At 31.8% G+C, this 23,527-nt stretch overlaps 1 protein-coding gene across 2 annotated transcripts; it reads right to left on the bottom strand.

Moving 5' to 3' along the window:
• Positions 1–2,139: 2,139 nt before the first annotated feature.
• Positions 2,140–5,621, bottom strand: LOC101255415 (protein NDL1-like). Of its 2 annotated transcripts, XM_019214982.3 has the most exons (12): positions 5,388–5,564; positions 4,876–5,036; positions 4,650–4,749; positions 4,416–4,513; positions 4,187–4,275; positions 3,926–3,986; positions 3,754–3,840; positions 3,591–3,668; positions 3,436–3,492; positions 3,238–3,293; positions 2,997–3,132; positions 2,140–2,712 (listed from the first exon to the last, which is right to left on the bottom strand). In XM_019214982.3, the coding sequence occupies exons 4-12, from the start codon at positions 4,509–4,511 to the stop codon at positions 2,479–2,481; spliced, it is 894 nt and encodes a 297-aa protein (XP_019070527.1). In that variant the 5' UTR covers positions 4,512–4,513; positions 4,650–4,749; positions 4,876–5,036; positions 5,388–5,564; the 3' UTR covers positions 2,140–2,478. The 2 variants fall into 2 exon arrangements, with proteins under 2 accessions (XP_019070527.1, XP_004242946.1); XM_004242898.5 differs by lacking the exon at positions 4,876–5,036 and having other exon boundaries at positions 5,388–5,621.
• Between the last annotated feature and the right edge of the window lie 17,906 nt (positions 5,622–23,527).

Here is a 23,527-nt window from a genome sequence, read left to right as displayed (position 1 = left end):
TTTAAAAAAAAACAAAAAATAATTTTAAAAAAATTGAACTCAAGTCACGGCAGCGACATGATAAAAATATTATAAATATATATATATATATATATATATATATATATATATATATATATATATATATTGAAAAGGAGCGATTTTGTTTAATTTTTTTTTTTAAAAAAAATCAAATTTAACAAATCGCTGCAATTTTACTTTTTTCGGTGGACAAAATCGCTACTTAGTGAGCGATTTTACCGTTTTGATTAAAAAACAAAATTCATGTGCCGTTTTAAAAATTTTATTAATATTTTTCACCCTTTAGACTCCAAACTCGATATTATCTCTCTTTTTTCACACTCCGATGGTTTGGAAGGACATGAAAGAGAAGAAAAATAAAGTGGGTATCATTATTATTTCCGCATAGGATGCAAGACGACGGGATTGCCACCCCATCCCACTGGCAATGCACAGAGTTCCCATAATAACCACAAACCTCTACTTTCACCAAACAAATGCCAGTTGTTGACACCTTTTCTGTGTTGTTGCGTTGTTGCCTTCCATTTCAGTACACATGAAAATTTTAAAACAAATAATGTTTCTAATATAATCCAAAATAAATATTTCTCACCAAAAAAAATCTAAAATGAAATTAAAAAAACTAGACATATTTCACTATCATATATACTATTATTATTATTATTATTATGTAGTTTACTACTAATTAAGAATTTTCTATTGTATACTCAAAAAGATAAACTTAGATACATAAATTTTACTACCATACACTAAAATGGGGAGAAACGCCAACGAGGGAGGCGGCGAATGACATTCGTCATGTATCTCAGATAAAACACGCTAGATACACATTCTAGTATGTAAATATTTTAGTGTGATTTATGTGTATTTGAAATACTTGATACGTGAACAAGATAAAGAGAGGTGAAAAAGACAAGCAAGATTTGTTATATATATCTCAAATACATGTGAATTCACTTGGATATAAATATATATCAAAATAAATTACACTTAATTTTGACCTCATTTATTCCAACATACATATATTGCAAATGTATCTTAACGTATCTCGACGAAGCACCAAAAAGTGATAGGGTACATAATACTGAAGTTTTGGCCAAACACATTCCTCAACTATACCCTATGTTTAAATCACTTCCTTGCACTATCACCATGGACAAAAAACAACCCTCAATTATCTTAATAATGATAAGATTCGTCCTTCAATTAATTTTTCTCAAAAAACGAACGGTTGGTCAACCCACAAATCCCTCATTTTGTTTGCTCTCATTCTTCTCTAGCTTATACAAGTAATAGACAATCCTAACTAAACTGAATGAGCAAGAAGAGAGCTTTTAATCCTCAGCTTCACCAGGATGTTCCCATAAAAAGTGAGTAAACTATTTTTCTCCCTATATAATTACTGATTAGATAAGCAACAGAATATTATAAGAAAAACTTACCTAATCTTGCTAGTGTATGAGCTAATTATTTAGATATAATCTAGTTTGTAATATTATGAATTTTTGGCTAGAACCATCCCTTAAATATACTCTAAATTTAAACATTCTTCTACTACCACAGTGAGCATAAACCATCCCTTAACTATCCTAAAAATGGCCAGATTTCACCCTTCCATTTTTTTTTTTACAGTTAAACTCATTTTCTTTCATGTAAATGAAGCTAAAATTAATAATGGATAAACATGTGACATTTTTCACAAATTAAAATTGCAATTCTTCTCATATCAATATGATGAAAATATAAAATAAAGTATTTATATAAAATTCACGTAGGTTGAATCTTAAGAAGTCAAAAGTGTCATATAAATTAGAAAATAATTTTTTTATGTATCTAAAATATGTCACTTTTATATTTTTAAAAATACATTAACTAGTGATTATCAAATTTACACCAAAAATAAAATAAAAATGGTCAAGTTCATCTCATTGTCTAGGAAATAAAGAGAATTATACATTTTCGCCAAAATTTAATTAATTAAAAAGTAAAATAAAATAAAATATTGCAGGCATTTTGAGACAAACAAAAAAAGGAACAGGGGACAAAGTGGGAAGGATTGCAATTTTTTTGGCCTGGTGTTAAGTGGGGATGGGGGGTAGGACCATAAGAGGATAGTCATTTATGAATTTAAAAATATATAACTAACAATAACCAGCTCAATTGCTGTCTTATTCACCATTTGTCATGTTTTCATAAATAAATGTCTCTTTTTTTTCTAATTTACAAATACAACTGAAAGTGGGAACATGTTTAATAATCCTTTTTTTCTCTGCCTACCAATGAATGAATACCCAATTTTCTCCCTACATATGTCCATAAAAGAATTTCAACTTCCTATATACTACACCTCATATATAAATATCTACCCTGCCTGACCCTTCCAGAGTTGCAACCAAACAAACAATAAAACTTAAAAAGAGGGTTTTTTCTTTCCAATATAATACACAAATTAAATTATCATTGTGCACCGGGGAGCTTGGATTCAATCCGGGTCTTGATAGGTTTGAGTTTGAGCCCCATGCTCTCTGGAGAGAGAAGCTCGGGGGCGATACAAGATGGACTAAGAGGACTCCTTGGGCTGCCACTGAACTGGTTAGGTCTGTATAGTCCATATCCCATGAGGAAATACTCCATTGGTATCAACATTGCATGTGGCTGTTCTTCTGTCACCATTGATCCACACTCCTGTACCTGCAAATTACAATTACAATCACAACAATGCCCATACATTTCGTCAACAACACCATTCCCAAGTACCATAATATACATCCAATGTATCATTTTAAATATACTATATATTAACTTCAATCATGACACTTCTGCACATCATTTTATTCAGGTATACACTACAAAACAGCTTATTGCCTCACCGGCCAAACATCATAGAAATGGAATTAGCTACACATACAAAACTTTTAGCTAGAAAAGGAACAGTTCGTTGTTAAAGATTTATTAAAGTGTAATTAAGCGCATACCTCTACTAAGGCACTGAATCGTCTATCCAATTTAGCAGTCATGTGGAGAGCCTCGGAATGGAAAGGAGAACTATCCCCAACAAATATGAGGGTTCGACATTGTAGTTTCTTCAATCCTTGTGTGATATCTGGTCTCCTGCTCATTTGCAAAACCATTGCTTAGGAAGAGTCTACTTTTGTGACTATTTTGAAAACAACACACTGCTATCTATATTTCATGCACTGAGATCAAGTTTCTTACCTGCCAATAGCTTGTAGAAACCGTAAAATGTTTATGCTTTGCCTCTCATCTAGCAACTGAAAAGATAAGAAAAACACCAAATACAATAGTTATAAAAAACGTAATTAAGATCTGCATAGCAATAATCTAAACAAGGTAGAAGAAGAATGAAATTGACTAACATCTGCAAACTAACTAACGGAGGAGAGAGGCACTTACTTTTCTGCATGCTTGAGCTATATCTGATTCTGGAACTTCTGCAGACCCCCGAACCTCCTGAAACAATTAAAGCAGCCTCCTTAATTCAATCTGATCACAACAAAAAAGGCAACAGACATGTAGGAGAAAAAAAAATAATAGAACACAACAAGTACCTTGCTGAAGTAGCGGTATAATAAAAAGTCTTTCAGCAGACCACACATTCCATAGAAGTAAAGTAAATTCGACATGACCTGAAGATGAACAATTATCTCAACTTCTATAGAGCGTAATTGCTTCTCAATTGAGAAATGGTATAAGAAAGATATGAAATATCACCTTATTATAAAACCATTCGCTCCAAGAAGGTGCTCTGCATACAGGGGAAACAAGAATCAAACCAAGAACACGTTCCCTATGTTTTATCTGCAAAATAAGATACATGTTAGTGAAAATAGATGATCGACCACTACGAGGAGTATCACATGGTCATTTTTGAAAACAAACTTACAGCAAATAAGGTGAGTATATAAGCACCAGCTGTTACTCCCATACACATAACTGACCGCAGCCTGAAAACAGCAAAAAATGTTGCTTAAAAAGTATTCCTCTTTTTTTCCCTGGAAGAGTCCTTGCTTAAAAACAAAGTTATCAAGAAATGGCTCAAAAAACCAGAAAACAGATCTCTAACAAGTTACAAGAAAAGAAACATCATTTGCAATACTTGTATAATCATAACTAAACATACAGTAAAATGGAGCTCAAGAATTACCCAAAATAGTTAAGAACCTCAACTATCTGATCTGCCAAATCATCCACTGAAGGTACAGGCTCCTCTGGACAAATTGCTGCAGCTCCCAACTGCAAGAACTCTTGCGGAAATGAGAGAGCAGTATGTGAGTAATGGAGATAAGTTGAGTCGATTCTAATGGAACTTAGAATAGAGAGCCAAAAACCCAATAAGATTACATGAAAGGAAACAAGCTGTCCAATTCACAGACCTCATGCCCCGGAGGACTTATGTGGTAAATGCAAAAGTTATGGAGCAGCAATGAAGCTGCTTCCGGACAGAAGAACAATCCCTGGAAACACGACATATCTGCAGAATGCATGTTTGAAAGTAAAGATTCAGAAGCACTAAGATAAACAGCAAACAATATAAGCAACCTGAAAGAACATTAACAGAATCCTGAAAATGGAAGATATGGAACATTACAACATAAACCGTCACTTACGATTTAGAGCTAAATCTGGATAAGTTATTAATGGTGGCTTCTCTTGGTCTCCATAAACTATAACAGAGACAGAGCCGCAGCCAGTCCGTACAATATGCTCCTGAATATAATTTCTTTGTATAAGTTAGGTAAATCAAGAAAAACGTACATCCATAATCTAACCCCTCCAAGTTTAAAAGCTCTACTAATCAGTATGATTTGTATTCTCTTATGCAAGATCACTCACATCTCAAGTACAAGACATTGTTGTCCTCCACCTCTTCAATTTCCAAAAAAAAAAGTAATAATAATTTCCCCCTCAACCACTTGTGGAATTACAGGGGTGTGTTGTTGTTGTAATCCCCCAACCCAACTATGTGCAACCAGCATAAGTATATGATCGGCTCACTGCATTTTGGGATTATAGCAGTTGTTGAAAAGGGCAGAATTGCAAGAGAAGATGAAATCCAATTACTATAAAAAAAGTTTTATTTGAGGAATTCCGTTACTGACGTCCCAATTGGAAAAAAAAACAAGAAATGATGGACACAAAATCTCCAAGTGTGACAAGAACAATCTTTATATTTCTATCAAAGATCTAGAAACCCATAATCTACAGTAAACAACTTGTGAAACCCAAAAATGATTTGAAAGAGAAACAAACAAAGCCCTTTACAGAGAAACTTAAAAAAGCAAAACCCCATTTCGTTAATTGAACAATGGACATACAGAAAGAGAGAAAGAAGAAGAAAATGGAACCTTTCCGCCAAGATAAATGGTCTCAACATCAATGGAAACAGAATCGGTACTTGAATTAGAATCTGCCATTACAATCCTTTCTCAGTTTTAAATGCATATATATATATATGTAAAAAAGTTCCAACAGGGAAGGCTTTAATGGCTTATAAACCAAGCGATTCTTTCTCTCTTCAATCTTCTTCTCTCTATATTTTTTCTATATTTATTCAACGGTCCTTTTTATTTCTCAAGACTGGCTAACTTGACCTCCACCGACGCCTCTTATGCCCTTAACCATCCAATGTGGTCATATTATAACCGCAGTTAACTATCGACACCTTGGCATTACCTTTTTTCCGGATATATTGCCAACTCATTCATACTACGCCCTTTTACTCAATCTTAACTTTTATTCTTCCATTTTATCTTACACTATTTAACAATCAATAATTGTTATATAGCATTTTATTGAAGCAAAAAGACGAAATTTATAATTAAATACTTTTTAATTATAGTAAGATAGACATTTTCTTTTAGACATATTAAACAATATATATCAATCCCTCCGTCCAATAATAGTTGTCAACTATAATATTTTAAAATGTCCAACAATACTTGTTCACTTTATGAAATCAGTGAATAACTTTACACTTAATTCTTAATTTATTATTATCATTTATGTATTACATTTTTTAAGATATTATATTTATTATATTCAAATAGTGATATAGTATTCAAAATCAATAATAAACAAGTATTATTGAATAATAGAAGTAAATGAAATATGAAACATATAGAGTATTAAATTAATGGCATAATAAATGAGGATTCGAGTCTGGAATCTAAATGATGTGTAATAAAAGAAAAGTGAACATAACTATAACTTGTTAAAGTAAAAATAACAAAAAATTAACAATAACGTACTGAATTAGTGCACTATATCATCTACTTAAATGGCCACCATACTATTTTAACGTTAGCCAAGGCGTGTGGACTCTTATAGCATACAATTTAGTATGATATACAAGTCTTTAAACTATGGCAAAGTTTTGATTTTTGCTCTAGTTCATCTTTAAATTTCATTTCTTTCTCCATACTTGGTTGGAAGTCTAGTCATGTGATAAGTGTTTGAAACCTCAAGAATTTTTATACAAATACAATATTTGTTACGGTAAGGGAATGAGGAGGCAAGCCTTCCAGTTTCTGCATATCTTGCTCATTCGATATGACAAATTACCGAATTTGCACTCAAATATTGTAATGCTTAAATCACCATAGAATTAAGACATCAAATACTCATAAAATTTAATTAGGGATTCTAATGGTCAAAAAAGTAAAATTTTTTGTTACTTTCTTAGTGGTAATTAAAAAAGTAGATTAATTGTTTTAAGTTCAAATAATTTGATTTATTTGTTAATTTTTTTAGATAAATGATGGAGGTAATTATTTTCATTTGAAGATGACTTTTTGACAAAGACTAGTCCTATGAATGGAAGAGATACAACTACTTCACAGGTTATATGAGGTCTGCTATGCAATGCAACTTTAGACAACTTTCTTATTGTCTAAAGTCTATGGCAACAAGTGTTACTTTGTATTTGTCAATAGTTTCATCAATTTTCTTTTTCTATTATAAATTTATTTTGAACACAGATTTATTTTTTGGAGGAAGATTAACTAAATCTCCAATGTGATTGTTCAAGATTGAATCTATCTTACTATTTACAGTCTCTGTCCAAAAAGGATAAGTCCGCAAAGGACATAACTTTCAGAATATATAAGACTCATTTTCAAGAAGAAATGTCACAAAATTAAACTTGAAGAAGTAATTTGTCCATTGACATTTATTATGCATTTGAATCTCTTTATTAAGTACATTCTCCATTGGTTCTTTTCAAGGTCGTTTAGATATTTTACTTGACTATCCAATAGTTCGGATTTATCAATCGTAAATCGACATGTTTTATTATTTGTAGCATATTCAATCAACATAGAATTCACAATCTTAGGTTTAATTTTGACCCTTTTGGAAATAGTTCCCTCATTTCCATTTCACATATGGAATAAAGTTTATTGAAAATATTTTAAATCACTGTCTTTTAAGAATTATTTTTTGTATATAATTTTAAGGGGGGACAAACTATTCTCTATCATGATACTACAAAGTTTGAACAAACACAACTATTATTTGCTCCCTTTCTTAACAAATAAAAAAAATTTATTTTATTTCTTACTCCTTTACTAACAAAAAAAAATTATTTCAGACAAACATTTTGTTGTTCTCTTTTGTTGTAATGATAGCACTATCCACAATTTTTGTAGTAAACTTGACCTTATAATATGACATTCAACATTTCCTTCAAAATTTGGTTTTTCTGGTCAACAATTTCATTAGATTAAGGTGAGAATATGCATTAATGTTATGGATGATTCCATTTCCAAATATATTTCTGCAAAAAAAAAATCATATTATCCACATCTACCACTTCTAATTGTGACAAATTTTCTTATCCAACTTATTTTCAATTTAGTTTTTTATCGTCTATATGTTACTATTGTTTCATCCTTACCATTTAGCAAATAAATATAACAATATCTGGTGCAATCATCAATAAAATTTATGAAACATTTTATTCACTACGAGATGGTGTTGACTTTATCTCACAAATGTCATTGTTAATCAATTCTAAAATATAATTTTTTTTTCAACAATACATACTTGACATTTTGATTTATTGCACTAGAAGTTAGAAGAAACTTTTAAGTTGATCAGTTTTTGCAAGGTTTTTGTAATTGACATGTCTCAAACAGTTCTATCACAAACAATATGATTCAAACAGCTAAGTAAAAGTCAAGAGGGGATACCTTGTTGAAGGACTCGAGCAAAATCTCCTCAGCATTAGTCAACTATGTGACACTTGGTTTCAAGTTTCCCTCAATACCAAAAGTTGCACAATCAAACAACAGAAATAATTTCTTTCATTAGAGGAGATCAAAGGGATAAAATATATATATGTCTTAATTATTGTTAATCTATCTAATCTTACTTGTCTTACCAAAGCTTATAATGATCATTGGTTATGACACCAAAATCTTGAACAAGTTTGCATGCTCTTGAGAAGTCACCTAGATTAGAACGAGTTGTCGGACTTCCAAAATTGTACTTTGAAAAGGATCATATCCATGATGCACATAAACTTGTGATCATGATGGCGAATTTGAAAATCAGGCATTTGAAGATTTTAATGCTCAAACAGCTTCACTCAAAATTTCTCTTCACCTAGATCACTTCAAGGAAATGGAGAGATGGAAAGAAACAATTGTTCCTTACAAGATACAACAACAACAATGTTGTTGGATTGAAATCTTCCTAGTCATTTTTGCATAAAGAATCGAATTTGTTGCCGAAGAGTCGGCTCATGTAGAGGTGAAGTCGTCTACCCCAGTTGACAAAATAGCTATCCACAAGGAATGGAGATGCAACGCAAGCTATCTTGAAAATTTATCTTGGGATGATAAAATTCATACTACAAAAGTCAGAAGTTCTAGTATCCCAAAATAGAATTCAAACGAATAAATGAATGAGTTGTGGATACAAGTTATGAAAGAAGAACTTGATCATTTAGAGAAAAATTAATTGACAAATAAAGCGATTAGAAAATGAAATTTTCATCAATCAAGGAAATGTGGTTGATGAATAACTATATCGAGGATTGACTGGATCTTTACTATATCTCAATGCAAGTCGATCGTTTGTAAAGGGACCATGGTATCCTTTCTGAAATTTTAATGTATCCGAATTTTTATACGCTGACTTTGCAGGTGACAAAAATACAGTAAAAGCACTAGTGAAACAATTGGAAGTTGTGGTACTCAACTTCTTTTGGTGATGCGTCAATCATTGGACCTCAACTTATCTTCTAAAGATGTTCCAATATTCTTTGATTGTACAATGCTATTAGTTTATCTATTCTCTGCATCAATTCGTGGCATGTTTTTCATTCATAATCTTGTTCAAAATGGTAATTTCTTGCTTGAGTTTGTTTGTCGGTTCTAAAAATTAATTAGCTGATGGTTTTACAAAACCCTTGTTTGAAGAAAGATTTCATTTCCTTCAAATATCTTGAAATTACTATGTTTATAATTAAATTCTTTAGTTTACTACTTGTCCAATTGTTCTTGTATATATTGTTTTACTTTTTGATTATGTCAAAGAGGGAGAATTTAGATAACTATACTGGAAACATACAAAAAGATGGAAGCATATAGAAAGGGGGAGCATACAAAAAAGGGGAGTCAGAAAATTGTTAAACAGGGAAGTTAAACTAAATTGTATAGTTAAATTTTATCATTATCAAAATTGGGGAGATTGTTAACTTATAATGTTTTGTATAATGAAAAACTACCTTGTGTCGCAGGAAAATCAAGATTAGTGTATTTGTGTTAGATAACAAAATCTTACAGATTGATGTTTCAAGAATCAAATGAGCATCAGTCAATTAAGGAGAAGATTGATTCACTCAAATCAATCTAACAAAAGATAGATTCATTCAAATCAATTTGAACTCAAGGAATCAAATCAAATCTTACAAGATAATTTCATTGTTGGAATCAATCAAAATAGATTCATATTAAATCAAGAATGAGAATAAAAAGGGAAGAACACCAAAGAAGGAAAGCAACGAGCTGCCCTTACTGAAGCAACGCTGTCATTATTCATGGACTCATCGGAATTGAAGAAATCACAATCCTAGTGCATGACTAGGATGAAGTAACCTGGAAGATAGAAAATCAAATTAGCCTAGTACCAAGACTACAAGAAAATCCTTAAAAAGAAGGGCGAATATTAAGATCACATAAATATCCTCAAGAGAAGGAAGAGAATAAAGATCACCATAAAATCTCCAAAGAAGGAAGGAATCGGCTAGCTCAAATGGACATGAATCAATCAGCCGAAATCAAGGACTGAACCAGGATCCTTGATTTGAAATACCCTTGGGTTATTCCTTGACAAATGCAGTCCTCAAACACTACATAATCCTCGCCTAGCCTTAGTTGTGAAGTACGCACTTCACTTGAACTTATATTGTAATCTTCTTTTATCTTTCATAAAACTGTGTAGACCCTCGAGTGAATAATTGTAAAGAAAATAGAAAGAAAGATTTGAGTATAGGTTATCAGGTAGAGGTTGTGTCAAAGAAGAAGGTTTGATTTCCATATTAGACGGGCTCATAATCGTATTATTCTAGAACACCCAAGTTCTTAACAAGCTTTTACGGAAATCCTTGTAACCCAAGGGGACTGGACTAGGCATCACATCTGTGGTCCGAACCAGTATAAAATGCTTTGAGTTATTTACTTACTGCAACTTATTACTATTTATATGTTTTACTAACGTGCAGGTGAGTCGACTGACCAGAGTAGGAAGTCGACTGAAGAAAATTTTAGTTCACCCCACCCCTCTTGAATATATTTGTGTGATCTTAATATTCTTCCTTATTTTTAAGGATCTTATTGTAGTCTTAGTACTTGGCTAATTTGATTTTTTATCTTACAGATTACTTCATCCTAGTCATACGCTAGGATTGTGATTTCTTCTATTTCGTTGAGTCCTTGAATGGTGGCAATGTTGCTTTAGTGAGGGCAGCTTGTTGCTTTCCTTCTTTGGCATTCTTCCTTTTTGATTCTCATGCTTGATTTGATATAAATCTTATTTGATTGAGTTCCAGCAATGACAAATTTATCTTTCAAGATTTGATTTGATTCCTTAAGTTCATATTGATTTGAATGAATCTATCTTTGGTTAGATTGATTAAAGTGAATCAATATTCTCCTTAATTGATTGTTGCTGATTTGATTCTTGAAGCATCAATCTGTAAAATTTTGTGTATCTGACACAAATACACTAGTCTTGATTTTACTGTGATTAAAACATTATAAGTTAACAGTAAGAACAAATAAAAATATTAAGTTTGAAAAGACCTTTTTATGAGGTAACCTTTTTCCACAAGTATTTTATTTTTTATAGCTTTCTCAAATATAAACACTATTTTAGAGTCAACACCTTGTCATATTTCCTTTTCATAAGGAACTTTTCATAAAATTTAATTTGTTATTGAATTACCCATGACCATAGTTTCATTGGTACAATAAGGATAATATGACCCAAATGTTTGTTTTACAAAACAAATATAACAAACAATTTTCACCAATGTTCATGTCTATACAAAAAATAATATTTTAATAGACATATCTTTTCATGAAAATCACAATAATTAAAGTGAAACGTTTTCATCAAAGAATATAATTCTTTTGAGTGAGTAATATAATTTTGTGTTTCATAATAGTCATATCATATACTAGTAAAGAGAGACTCAATGACCACAATATCAAATATACTCTAAGAATTTTGTGGGTCTAACATAAAAAGAATGTCATTAAATTTTGTCCTTTCAAACTTAAATTAGATAGTAAGTCTTTCAAGTATTTGCAATTATTTTCCACATATTTTTTTCATGCTTTCATATTGTATACCATCAAAATACATATTGACAACATGAAACCTTCTGTTGGAGATTAATCAATATACACACCACATTGCAAGAACAAAAGTCACTAATTTTATGTCACTAGTGTCCCCCCATCCACCCCTTTGTCACAATTAGACAGACCACTTAGTATTTAGAATACTAATAATAAAGATTCAACCCTTATACAACTTGTTTCTATTTTACAATGATATTTATATATTATTCTAATAGTTAACCGAATGAACCTTGAATTCTCGTAAAACTTTTATATTCTTCGAATCAGTTTCACATTCAGTCAGAGTAGTAAATCAAAAAAGTTTTAATCTCTAGAAACCTCAAATACAACACTTTTTCTAGCTAATGATGAAGATTTTATTTTTTTAATATCATTTAGCCTTGATACTTCTGACGAAAATTTTGTACTCTTCAAGTAAGAATATTCCTTCAAACAGAGTATAACAAATTAGTGAAGTTTCTGTATTCGTCACACCAATGCGATTTGCTTGTAAGTTCTTATATTTTTCAAACCAAAGGGGAATAAATCATAGGATTTTAAGTCTCCAAAATTCAGACACAATCAAATTTCACATGGACTGAAAAACTACAAAAGTTTTTACCTCCTCTAAAAAAAATACATATTAATTGTAATAAACATATATTCTGAGATCATCACATACCAATCATCTTTCCTAAAATTTATGAAATAAACCCTATAAAAATATAAATGATAGGAAAAAAATAATCAAGGGAGATAAAGATATAATCTAATTTTTACTCCCATTGAATCATATTTTTGTTTGTCAACAATGATTCCATGAAAGATATTTTTCTTGCTAATTTTTTCCTTTCTTTCTTAGTTTCCAGCATATTCCATTTTTTTTAGAAGACATTGAATTTCAACGAGAAAATACACTGATGTTCAAAATTTTTACCAGACAACATTTGTTCATTTACTTCTTCTCGTAGTTATATTAAATCAAGAATATAAGAAAAAAATTGAAGAGTATGTGTTAGCCTTAACGCACAAAATAACTTTCTCATTGAAAAGACAGTTGAAAGGGTGCAATGCTTGAATGCACTTAAAAAGAAAATAAAAACAATCTTGTCCTTCAAAGAAAAACTTACTATAGAGAATATACTAGAACATATTAATGTAGTATTAATTCATCTCAAATCTCTTTTATTATAGGGAAAATGCACAAGTATCCCCTCAACGTATGCCTGAAGTCCCAGAGACACACTTATACTATACTATGATCCTATTACCCTCTAAACTTATTTTATAAGTAATTATCTACCCCTTTTCGGCCTACGTGGCACTAGCTTGAAAAAAAAAGTCAACCAGCGTTGGACCCACAAGATAGTGCCACGTAGCCTGAAAACGAGTAGAAAATTATTTATAAAGTAAGTTCAGGACGATAATCGGACCTTATTATAGTATAAGTGTGTCTCTGAGATTTCGGGCATAGGTTGAGGGATAGTTGTGAATTATCCCTTTATCATATGATAAAATAATTCTCTTTCTCTTATTCTTTTTCCCAATAAAAAGAGCACAAAAAATAGAAGTAATTTCCTTACCACGAAAAAATATCAACAATATAAGTTTCTTAAGCTTGTTATCTCTTGTATGCGTATTACCTAATAACTAGAAATAATAAAAGATGAAAAGAAAAAGCAAAAAACTAATTCGAGTCCACATAACCAACTTTGTTTTCTTAAGAAATTTAATTCCCTCAAGTAGCAGAGGTTGTAGAATAATTTCTCCCAAGATAAAACGGATTAACTATTTAAAAAGTAGTGGTACCTCAAACTTCGATAATTTCAACGAACTCAAAATGACAGTAACGAATCACACATACATACACGATATATCATTTTTATATTGTAAGAAATGTATGCATAAGAAGGGAATAATTCAATACAAAAAAATGAGAGAAAACCTCTCTTACAATAGCTAACAAAGGTTAAAGGTCGCAGCTCTTTGGAAATATGACAATATTTCAAAAAGGTCACAACCCTTTGAAAAATGCACAACCTTTCAAACGATCACAATCCTTTAGAAAAACCACAACTTTTCATAAAGGTCACAATCTTTCGGCAACGTCACAAACCTCCAAGAGAGTCACAACCTTTCATTTCTTGTTCACACCTTTAAAAACCCAACAATTCCCCACATGAATTGGGAATGACTATTGTGATAACATATGCATGAAAATTGTATGATTTGTGAGTAAGGATAGATTGCATATGGATAAGTGAATTTTCCTTTGAACTTTCCATAGTGAACATATATCAGACGTATTAGATCAATTGATAGATTTGATAAATTTGAACCGTCAATCTTTCATGTATACCTAGCTAGACACCGTAAGTTTGCTAGTCTATCTAAATCAAACATCAAATCTTGAAACTATTATTTGCTACAGTTAACATTCAACTTTAGCAGAACTTGGTTACTTGAATACAAAACAATCAAATACTTACTTTTTGCAATTTATTTCTTTTCAAAATAGCGACAACTACTGAATAAAAGAGTTAGTAAATTCGTTTCTTCTGTAAATTTCCCGTGGGGTCAACCTGCACTCTAGTTGAGTTGACTTAGATTGTTTATACTTCTTTATTAAGGTGTAAATGTGAACGTATCATAACAGTGTGTTGAGATTGTCCACACAAATATATGGAGATCATCTGTGCGGTATATAGACCTCGTAAGTCCCCTATGAATCACAAATTCTTGATGATTTTTGACAAGTATCTTGGATATACGAGAGAAGTTACTTGCATTTTGAGGTATATCACGCCTTTTCCTTTCGTAAGGCTTCAATATATTTCCAATTTATTCAATATGTATTTGTAAGTAAACGAATTTGTAGACATCTATATTACATATATCTAGCCTAGACTAAAAAAACTCACCCAAATCTATAATAAAGCTCCCAATTTTAATGTCAATTAGTATTTTTGAACTTGAAGCAAATTATTTGTTTCTTCCCTAAACTATTAACAATCATAAAATCATCCCTTTACTTAATTTGCTCAACTTAAATACACATATCATGGTATAGACATAAACATATTATTCACGCGTGTACACATGAAATTTTCTGTTAATGAGGCATACACATAGATATATTATATTGTGTGACACAAGAGAGAAATTATGATTGATTGATTTAAGTTAACTATAGTTTGAACTTAATATAGAAATTAGTTATCTCACATCAACATTATTTATTATTTGCTAAATTATTTTTGAAATACAATATTTATTCATATGATTTAATTGGAAACAATACTTATTTTTTTTAATAATATTATATATACAATTTTATTAATTAACGTGAGACAGATTTGCAAAACACATACACTCTAAAGTAGTCTAAACAAGTAGGTAAAATTTTTGTCTCAATAATTGAAGCCTTATTTTGACGTTGAACAATTTACTAAGGTTTGAATAGTTGGAATCTATTATACCAAAAATGTTAACTTTGTGTCTTGTGGAGAAACAAACATTTAAAAGGGAAGGGGAACATCACAACATTTCAATTTTCATCGTGATTGATGTCAAATAAAATAAAAAGGATTTTTCAGAAATCATCATGAGATTCTCATGCCATTTCTTAATGAGTTTATATTGCACTTTTTCCAGCTATTACATCCTCATTTAAAAAAAAAAAACAAAAAACACAACCTTCAACGTAATATAATTAATAATAAGCTCTCCCAAGTCCCATTTATATTTACTATATCCATCTTCGATTTGGTACGACCATTAAAATATAATAAATAAATAATAATTTTACTATATCATTAGTAATTACTATAAATATTTAAATATTGTGAAACAAAGAGTACTTAATAATTAGCCTAAAATAGATATAAAATGATAAATTATCTTTTGATGTTTTCAATCGATAAATATACTTTCTCCATTTCATATTAAGTTACTTTTGTAGGCGTTTCAGGCCTCTAAGAAAAGTAGATAACACATAAATTGAACCTAATTTTTCAGTTTTACCCTTATTAATTATTATCAAATTTTATGATTACAATAACTAAATATTACTCCTAATTAATTCCAATACTAACTAATAAAGGATAAAATTGGAAGAACACTCTAAAATTAACCTTGAAAACTTAACAAATAAGTTACTTTGAAAAATAAAAAATACCTCAAAAATTAACTTAATATGAAATAGAGGAAGAAATAAATATCTATTTTTAATAGGAAAAAAATTTAAATATGTCATTAAATTTTGAAAAAATATTCATCTGTATAATTTGTTAAAAATATAATTTATTTATGTCATTTTTTATAAGAAAAAGCTTATCTATATTGTTATAAACTAAAAATATTTCCTTTAGAATAGAATAGTGTGGAGGCAAATACTTCTTTTATTTATTTTTATTTAATCAGTATCGATTTGACCTATTCTTTTAAAAGTAAAAAGCAAAAGATGATTTAATTATATTATTCTTTTAATTGTTTAAATCATTTATTGAATAGGACTAAATTAATTATGACAAATATAAATTACATATTATTAAATTATAAAAATAAATTTTAATATAATGAATAAGTAATAACGAGTAAATGAAATGGAGAGACTGGGACTAGTTTTTAAAGTAAATAAAAGTAAAGAATATTGGGCCCACGTGCGGTTTTGACTGACACTGATGATGTTCCAATTTCAATACCGATTTATTTTACCTGGACCAGGTCCCACCAGTAGTTTTTTTTTTTATAATATAATTATTAAAAATGAAATTGCGTTTTGGAATATATATTCTTTATAGTAACATGGCCTTTGAAGCTAAAAAAACATCTTCTTTACTCAATAATCAATCATTCGATCACCGAAAAATAGGTTGACTAATCATTCGCTTCTTTCTTTGAATTGAATTTTATATTCACATTAAATTCATTTTAATTTATTCTCTCCCTTAATTTCTATCAAATTTTGCTATTTTAAGCCTATTAAATTTTACAATTTAGATTTACAAGTCATCTAAAATTTCAAAAAATAAAATCACATTATTTTATCACCGATCATAATAAATATAAAATAGTTAATGAGAATTTCACAAAAAATAATCAGTCATTCGTTCATCGAAAAAAAGGTTGACTAATCATTCGCTTCTTTCTTTGAATTGAATTTCATATTCACATTAAATTCATTTCAATTTATTCTCTCCCTTAATTTCCATCAAATTTTGCTATTTTAAGCCTATTAAATTTTACAATTTAGGTTTACAAGTCATCTAAAATTTCAAAAAATAACATCACATTATATTATCACCGATCATAATAAATATAAAATAGTTAATGAGAATTTCACAAAAAATATGTATTTATTCTTAATGGCCTCATAATACAAAATTTTGAACATGTTCAAATCGTGGTTAGAATGATAGCATTAGGTTCTTAAAAATATATTTGATCTTATTTATTTTTTCATTTAGTTTCAAACATATCATCTTTTATTTGCTTCGCTTTCACATAAAAATAGTATATGTAATTGTTGGTTGTACTAGTACCACTTTACCAGCCAAAAAAAGGGGTGGGCATGTGACTCATTATCTGTAGTTTCCATTTGTCAAGAATGTAAAGAATATGCTATTGTTCTTTTCTTTTTTTTTTTAATAAAAAAAGATTTATTTATAATATATTCATTATTATTTAAAGGTGCCTTCATACCATGAAAGTACCATAGACAGAATCCAAAATTATCCTTTCCAAAAATAAGAGTAAAATAATAAGTGGACCATAAGCGGCAATAATGGGACTGAAATCACCTTTTGTTTTTCTACTAGTTTAAAGTTTTTGTTTCTTTGCTGCTTGTTTGAAGTGATTTTTCATACAAAGCAAGAGTAATTTCTCTGCTAGATGCAAATCCTCAACAAATAGCTAATGACACCTAATAAATCATGGAAAATAATCTAGTAGAAATTGGGGTTTTATTTCATGTATTAAGAAAGTGATATATGGTGGTTAATTTCAATGGTACAAGTTGTTGGAAGAAAATATTATCCCCCGTTTAAAAATGAATGACCCAATTTCCTTTTTCGTCAATTTAAAAAAGAATAACCCCCCCCCCCCTTTTTTTTACAATACTTTCATTTTAACTTTTCACATGACATGTTTAAGGCCACAAGATTTAAAAAAATCATCTTTCTTTTCTTAAATTCCGTTCCAAGTCAAACCAGACCTACCATTCTTTTTGAAACGAAGGAATTACAGTAATATAATGATTTGGTTAGTCATTTTTGGAAAGTTTCATGAATTTACCTTTTCACCCCTCCTGGCATCGACCCCGAGTCTCTTATGATTGAGTTTTGAAAAGTAGATTTCGAAATTTGAGTTATAAATTGTGTATTTTGGTAAGTTTTGAATTTGAAAGGTTCAAGTTGTTAAAATTCGTTTTTGATGTCTTTTATAATTCCGTCGATTCCATTAGTCCAAAAGTGGAATTTTGCCGGTGAGAGTATTCGATTTCAGATTCACAGTCTTTTTGAGGACTTGAGGTCGTAAGTTGGGAAATTATGAAAATTTAGCTTTTGGGTTGACTTTGGCACTCAAGGTTCGAATGCTTGAATTAGGATTCCAAAACTTCCGTTGGATTCAGGGGATGATTTTGGCCTATATGAGGTCTTGGTTGGTTTTGAAGAGGTCCTAAACTCGTTTTGACCTTTTTAAGCGTTATGTAGTTTCTTGTCGCTTTCATGGATGTTGGGTCAAGGAGACCTCAAATTCGTATTTCGACAATTTCATTGAGTCTAGAACGTCGAGTAAAGTCGATATACATATATGATTTGCGTGTATGGGATTCCAAATGAATCCCGAACGTCCTTTCAACGATTGTCTGTTTGACCGATTTTACTAATATGTGTTGTTAAAGCCAACCCTCTATGATCACGGAGGGGTGACCGTGTTCGCGAGAGGTCCAAGCCTAGACTTGCGTGCTCGTAGAGTGAGGGGCATGTTATCGGTTTCTTTAATGATTTGTTCGTCCACGTTCATAGAGGACCCTTGTGTATCACATCTTCCAAAAATTGAGGTTTCAACTTATTTCACCATTTTTGAGTTTTGAGAGCTTTGGATTGGCAATTGGAACCATGTTCGAGGAAAAATAGTTGAATATGATTCTTCACTCTAAATCTATTATTACCCATTATTTTTAATGAATTTAACTGTTCAAATCAAGATTATGAAATGAGTAATTTTAAGTTATCTTCAATAACCCAAGAACTTAGTAAACTTGCGATTTTGATATGATTTCAACTTTTTTTCAAAGTGATTTGCACCAATGAGTTCAAAATGCCTTGGATAATGATTTCATATGAAAAATTTTGGATTTAAACTTCATTTATAAAATTGAGTTTCGAGTTGATTGACCCACTTTTCAAGTAATTGGTGTGGGTATTGTTGTGTCAGAATTTATTGTGAATATTTGACTGCTATAGATTGTGTTGCTTTAAACGTCATTCAGAAGGGGAAGGCTGAAGTCGTGGAGTGACTAGTTGGTTGAATTAAGACAAAAGATCTTTCTAATCTAGTAGAATTCATGTATTCCCTTCATTGTTTGTGCGCTAAGAGTAATGACAATGAGGTAAGGAATCCATTGTTGCACTTAATAAATCTTAATGAGTAAAAGTGAGATTAAAGAAAAGGTCTTGTTGATCATAATTCTTTTTGAATTACCTTGTTGTGAGCCTATTAAAGCATAACACAAGTCCCACATTGATGGTTATGATATGCATAGACTCCTTATAAGGTTTAGACAATCCCCCTCCCTATGAGCTAGATTTTGGGGTATGTGTTAGGCCTAAGAACTAATTTTATATTGTATTAGAGCAGGACCCATCTCACCCAATATTGGGACCCCTCAAAATCAAAATTGATCACGCACCAAATGCTAAGAACAGGGCATGAGGTGGGATGTTAAAGAATAACAAAAGTCCCACATTGGTTGTTAATGAGATAGGTGAACTCCTTATAAGGCTTGGAAAATCCTCATCCCTTTGAGCTAGAATTTTGACACACACGAAAATTTCCACGACTTATACTAGAGACTTATATGTTGAGTAATGATGGTTTTATAACTAAATAAGTATAAATAACTTGTTTGAGAAGTATTACAACAATAGGATTAAAGAAAAGCTTTAATATCCGAAAACTAGCGAAATTTAACTAGTTGACATCCCTATGTTTGGTGAAGGTTTCAGAGGGTCATATGGAGTCCAAAACTTGCAAAAAGGCTTTGAATACGTAGAGTGTAGTATAGAGGGTCAAACGTGCAGTCACTACACCCCAAGGACCACCGGAAGGGTCCTTGGGGAGGACCCGAATTTGGGCAAGCAAGCTGCCAAGGCAGCTGCGCGTAGGCACATCATGGTGGCTGTTTCGCGACGCGCGGACATCATGTGGGGAGTTGAATTTGGCCTCGCGACACAGGGCTGACATGGAACCTACTTCCTTAACTCAAAATTCAAAAATAAAATAGGGAAATAGCCTCGCCACACACACATACTTCCCAGATTCGTAAAAAGTCGTATTTTGGGTGTTTTGACTTCACAGATAAATCCATTTAAGTGAGGTGTATTTTGGGTAATTTAATGGTTGACTATGTAATGTCTTAGGGTCAGTTTTAGTTCAAATTTATCACTCAAATCAATTCCAAAAAGTTGAAATAAAAAATCTCTCTCTTCCTCCAAAACTCCATTTAAGACCCATAGAGCTCCAAGAAGAAGATAAGGCCTTCAAGTTTTTCAACCCGATATCGTGGATTTCTCATATATAAGTTATATTTTCTTTCACTCTTGTGAATCATTTCTCAAAGAGGTCCTTCAAAAGATGATTTCTAAATCCGCCAGAACAAGGGTTTTTCTCCTCACATGATTCTTCTTTGTAAAATGAAATTGTGAATAAATTATGATGAATTATGATTAATTAATGTTGTCTAAGTGTGAACTAATGGTCAATTAAACAAAGTCACTATAAAGAATAAGTACCCGCTCCTTAGGATCGATGACTGATTTGATCAACTCCAAGAAGCGAGCTATTTTTCAAAGATTGACTTTAGGTTGGGTTATCGTCAAATTAGAGTGAGGGAGGTTGATATTCCAAAAATATCATTTCGAACAAGATGTGGTCACGTTGAATTCTTAGTGATGTCGTTTGGTCTAACAAATGCCCCGACAACGTCCACAGACCTTATGAATAATATTTTTGGAAAGTATCTTGACTTGTTTGTGATTGTCTTTTTTGATGACATTTTGATATACTCTAGGAGTGAAAGAGATCATATGAGACACTTGAGAATATTTTTGCATGTTATCAAGGATAACCAACTTTTGCTAAGTTTAACAAGTGTGAGTTTTTGTTGAGATCGGTTGCCTTTGTTGGTGATATAGTCTCTAGTGAAGGGGTAGAGGTTGACCTAAGGGAGTCGGAAGTGGTCAAAAGTAGGCCTAGACCTTTGAATCCTACCAACATCCAAAGTTTTCTAGGGTTGGCCGGTTACTATTGGAGGTTTCTTAAGGGATTCTCGTCTATCACATCTCCATTATCGGCCTTAACCCAAAAGAAGTCCAAATTCGAATGGTCGGAATTATTTGAAATGAGTTTCCAATTATTGAAAGATAAACTCACCTCCGCTCCGGTATTGACTTTACTAGAGGGTATTGAAGGGTTTATGGTGCATTGTGATGCCTCCCGAGTAGGACTAGGGTTTGTGCTCATGAAACATGGGAAAGTCATAGCGTATGCCTCTTGATGACTCAAGCCACATGAGAAGAAGTATCCAAATCATGACCTTGAGATTGCTTCCGTTGTATTTGCATTGAAAATTTGGAGATATTATCTCTATGGGGTACATGTTGATGTATTCACCGATCACAAGATCTTACAATATGTGTTTACCCAAAAAGATTTGAATCTACATCAAAGAAGATGGTTAGAACTTTTAAAGGACTATGACATGAGTGTCCTTTACCATCCGGAAAAAGCTAACGTGGTAGAGGATGCTTTGAGTAGAGTGTCCATGGGTAGTGTGACTAATGTGGTTGGTGATAATAAGGAGCTAGTAAAAGAGATTCATAGGTTGGCTCGTTTGGGTGTCCAACTAGAAGACTCTCCAAAGGGTGGTTTTGTAGTTCGCCAAAACTCCGAGTCATCTTTAGTTGTTGGGGGTGAAACCCAAGCAATACCTGTATCCTCTATTGATGAATTTGAAGGAAAAGGTCCTTAGTAAGTCTAATGAGTCTTTCTTTTAATGAGAAGATTGGGTGCTTAGGCACCAAGGGAGGTTGTGCGTACCGAATGCGGATAGTTTAAGGGAATTGATCATGGAAGAGGCTCATGGCTCCCGATATTCCATTCACCCGGGTGCTACAAAGATATTCCACGACTTACGAGAAATATTGGTGGAATAGTATGAAAAGGGACATAGCGAACTTTGTTGCTAAGTGTCCAGATTTTCAACAAGTGAAAGCGGAGCATCAAAGGCCGGGTGGCTTGACTCAAAATAGAGATAGTCCTACATGGAATTGAGAGGATATTAACATGGACTTTGTAGTGGGGTTGCCATGTACTAAAAGACAACATGACTCGATATGGATCATTGTTGATAGGCTAACCAAGTCCGCACATTTCCTTCCTGTCAAAGTCAAATATTCGGCGGAAGATTATGAGAAATTGTACATTAAAGAGATAGTTCTACATGGAAATGAGAGGATATTAACATGGACTTTGTAGTGGGGTTGCCACGTACTAGAAAACAACATGACTCAATTTGGGTCATTGTTGATAGGATAACTAAGTCTGCACATTTCCTTCCCGTCAAAGTCACATATTCGGTAGATGATTATGCCAAATTATACATTAAAGAGATAGTGAAGTTACAAGGAGCCCCTTTATCCATCATTTTTTATAGAGGTACTCAATTCACCTCCCAACTTTGGAAAGCTTTCCAAAGTGGGTTTTGTACGAAGGTGAAGCTCAGTACCACTTTTCATCCCAAGAAGGATGGTCAAATGAACGCACTATATCAAACTTTTGAGGATATGTTGAGTGCATGTGTCATCGACTTCAGGGTAATTGGGATGAGCACCTACCCTTAATTGAGTTTCCTACAACAATAGCTACCACTCCACTATCTCTATGAAAACCTTCGAGGCACATTATGGGAGAAGGTGTAGATCTCCGGTTGGCTAGTATGAGGTAGGTGAGTTTGCTCTACTTGATCCCAACTTTGTTTATGAATCCCTTGAGATGGTTAGACTTATAAGATATAGACTAAAAGCAGCTCAAAGTCGACAAAAATCTTATGATGACAATAGTAAGAGGGACCTTGAATTTGAAATAGGAGATTGGGTCTATATGAAAATCTCACCCATGAGAGGGGTGATGAGGTTTGGAAAGAAGGGGAATCTTAGTCCTCCTTAGGGCCCTTATGAAATTGTGAAGTGAGTTGGGAGTGTTTCCTATGAGTTGAAGTTGCCAAATGAGTTGTCCATGATTCATCAAGTATTCCATGTTTCCATGCTCAAGGAGTGTATAGGGGACCCGATTTCCATTCTTCCTCTAGAAGGTTTAGGGGTAAAAGAAGATCTTTCTGATTAATAGGTAGC

The sequence above is a fragment of the Solanum lycopersicum genome, chromosome 7, assembly GCF_036512215.1.
Source record: "Solanum lycopersicum chromosome 7, SLM_r2.1".
NCBI lineage: Eukaryota > Viridiplantae > Streptophyta > Magnoliopsida > Solanales > Solanaceae > Solanum > Solanum lycopersicum.
This window is presented reverse-complemented; position numbering and strand designations above follow the sequence as displayed.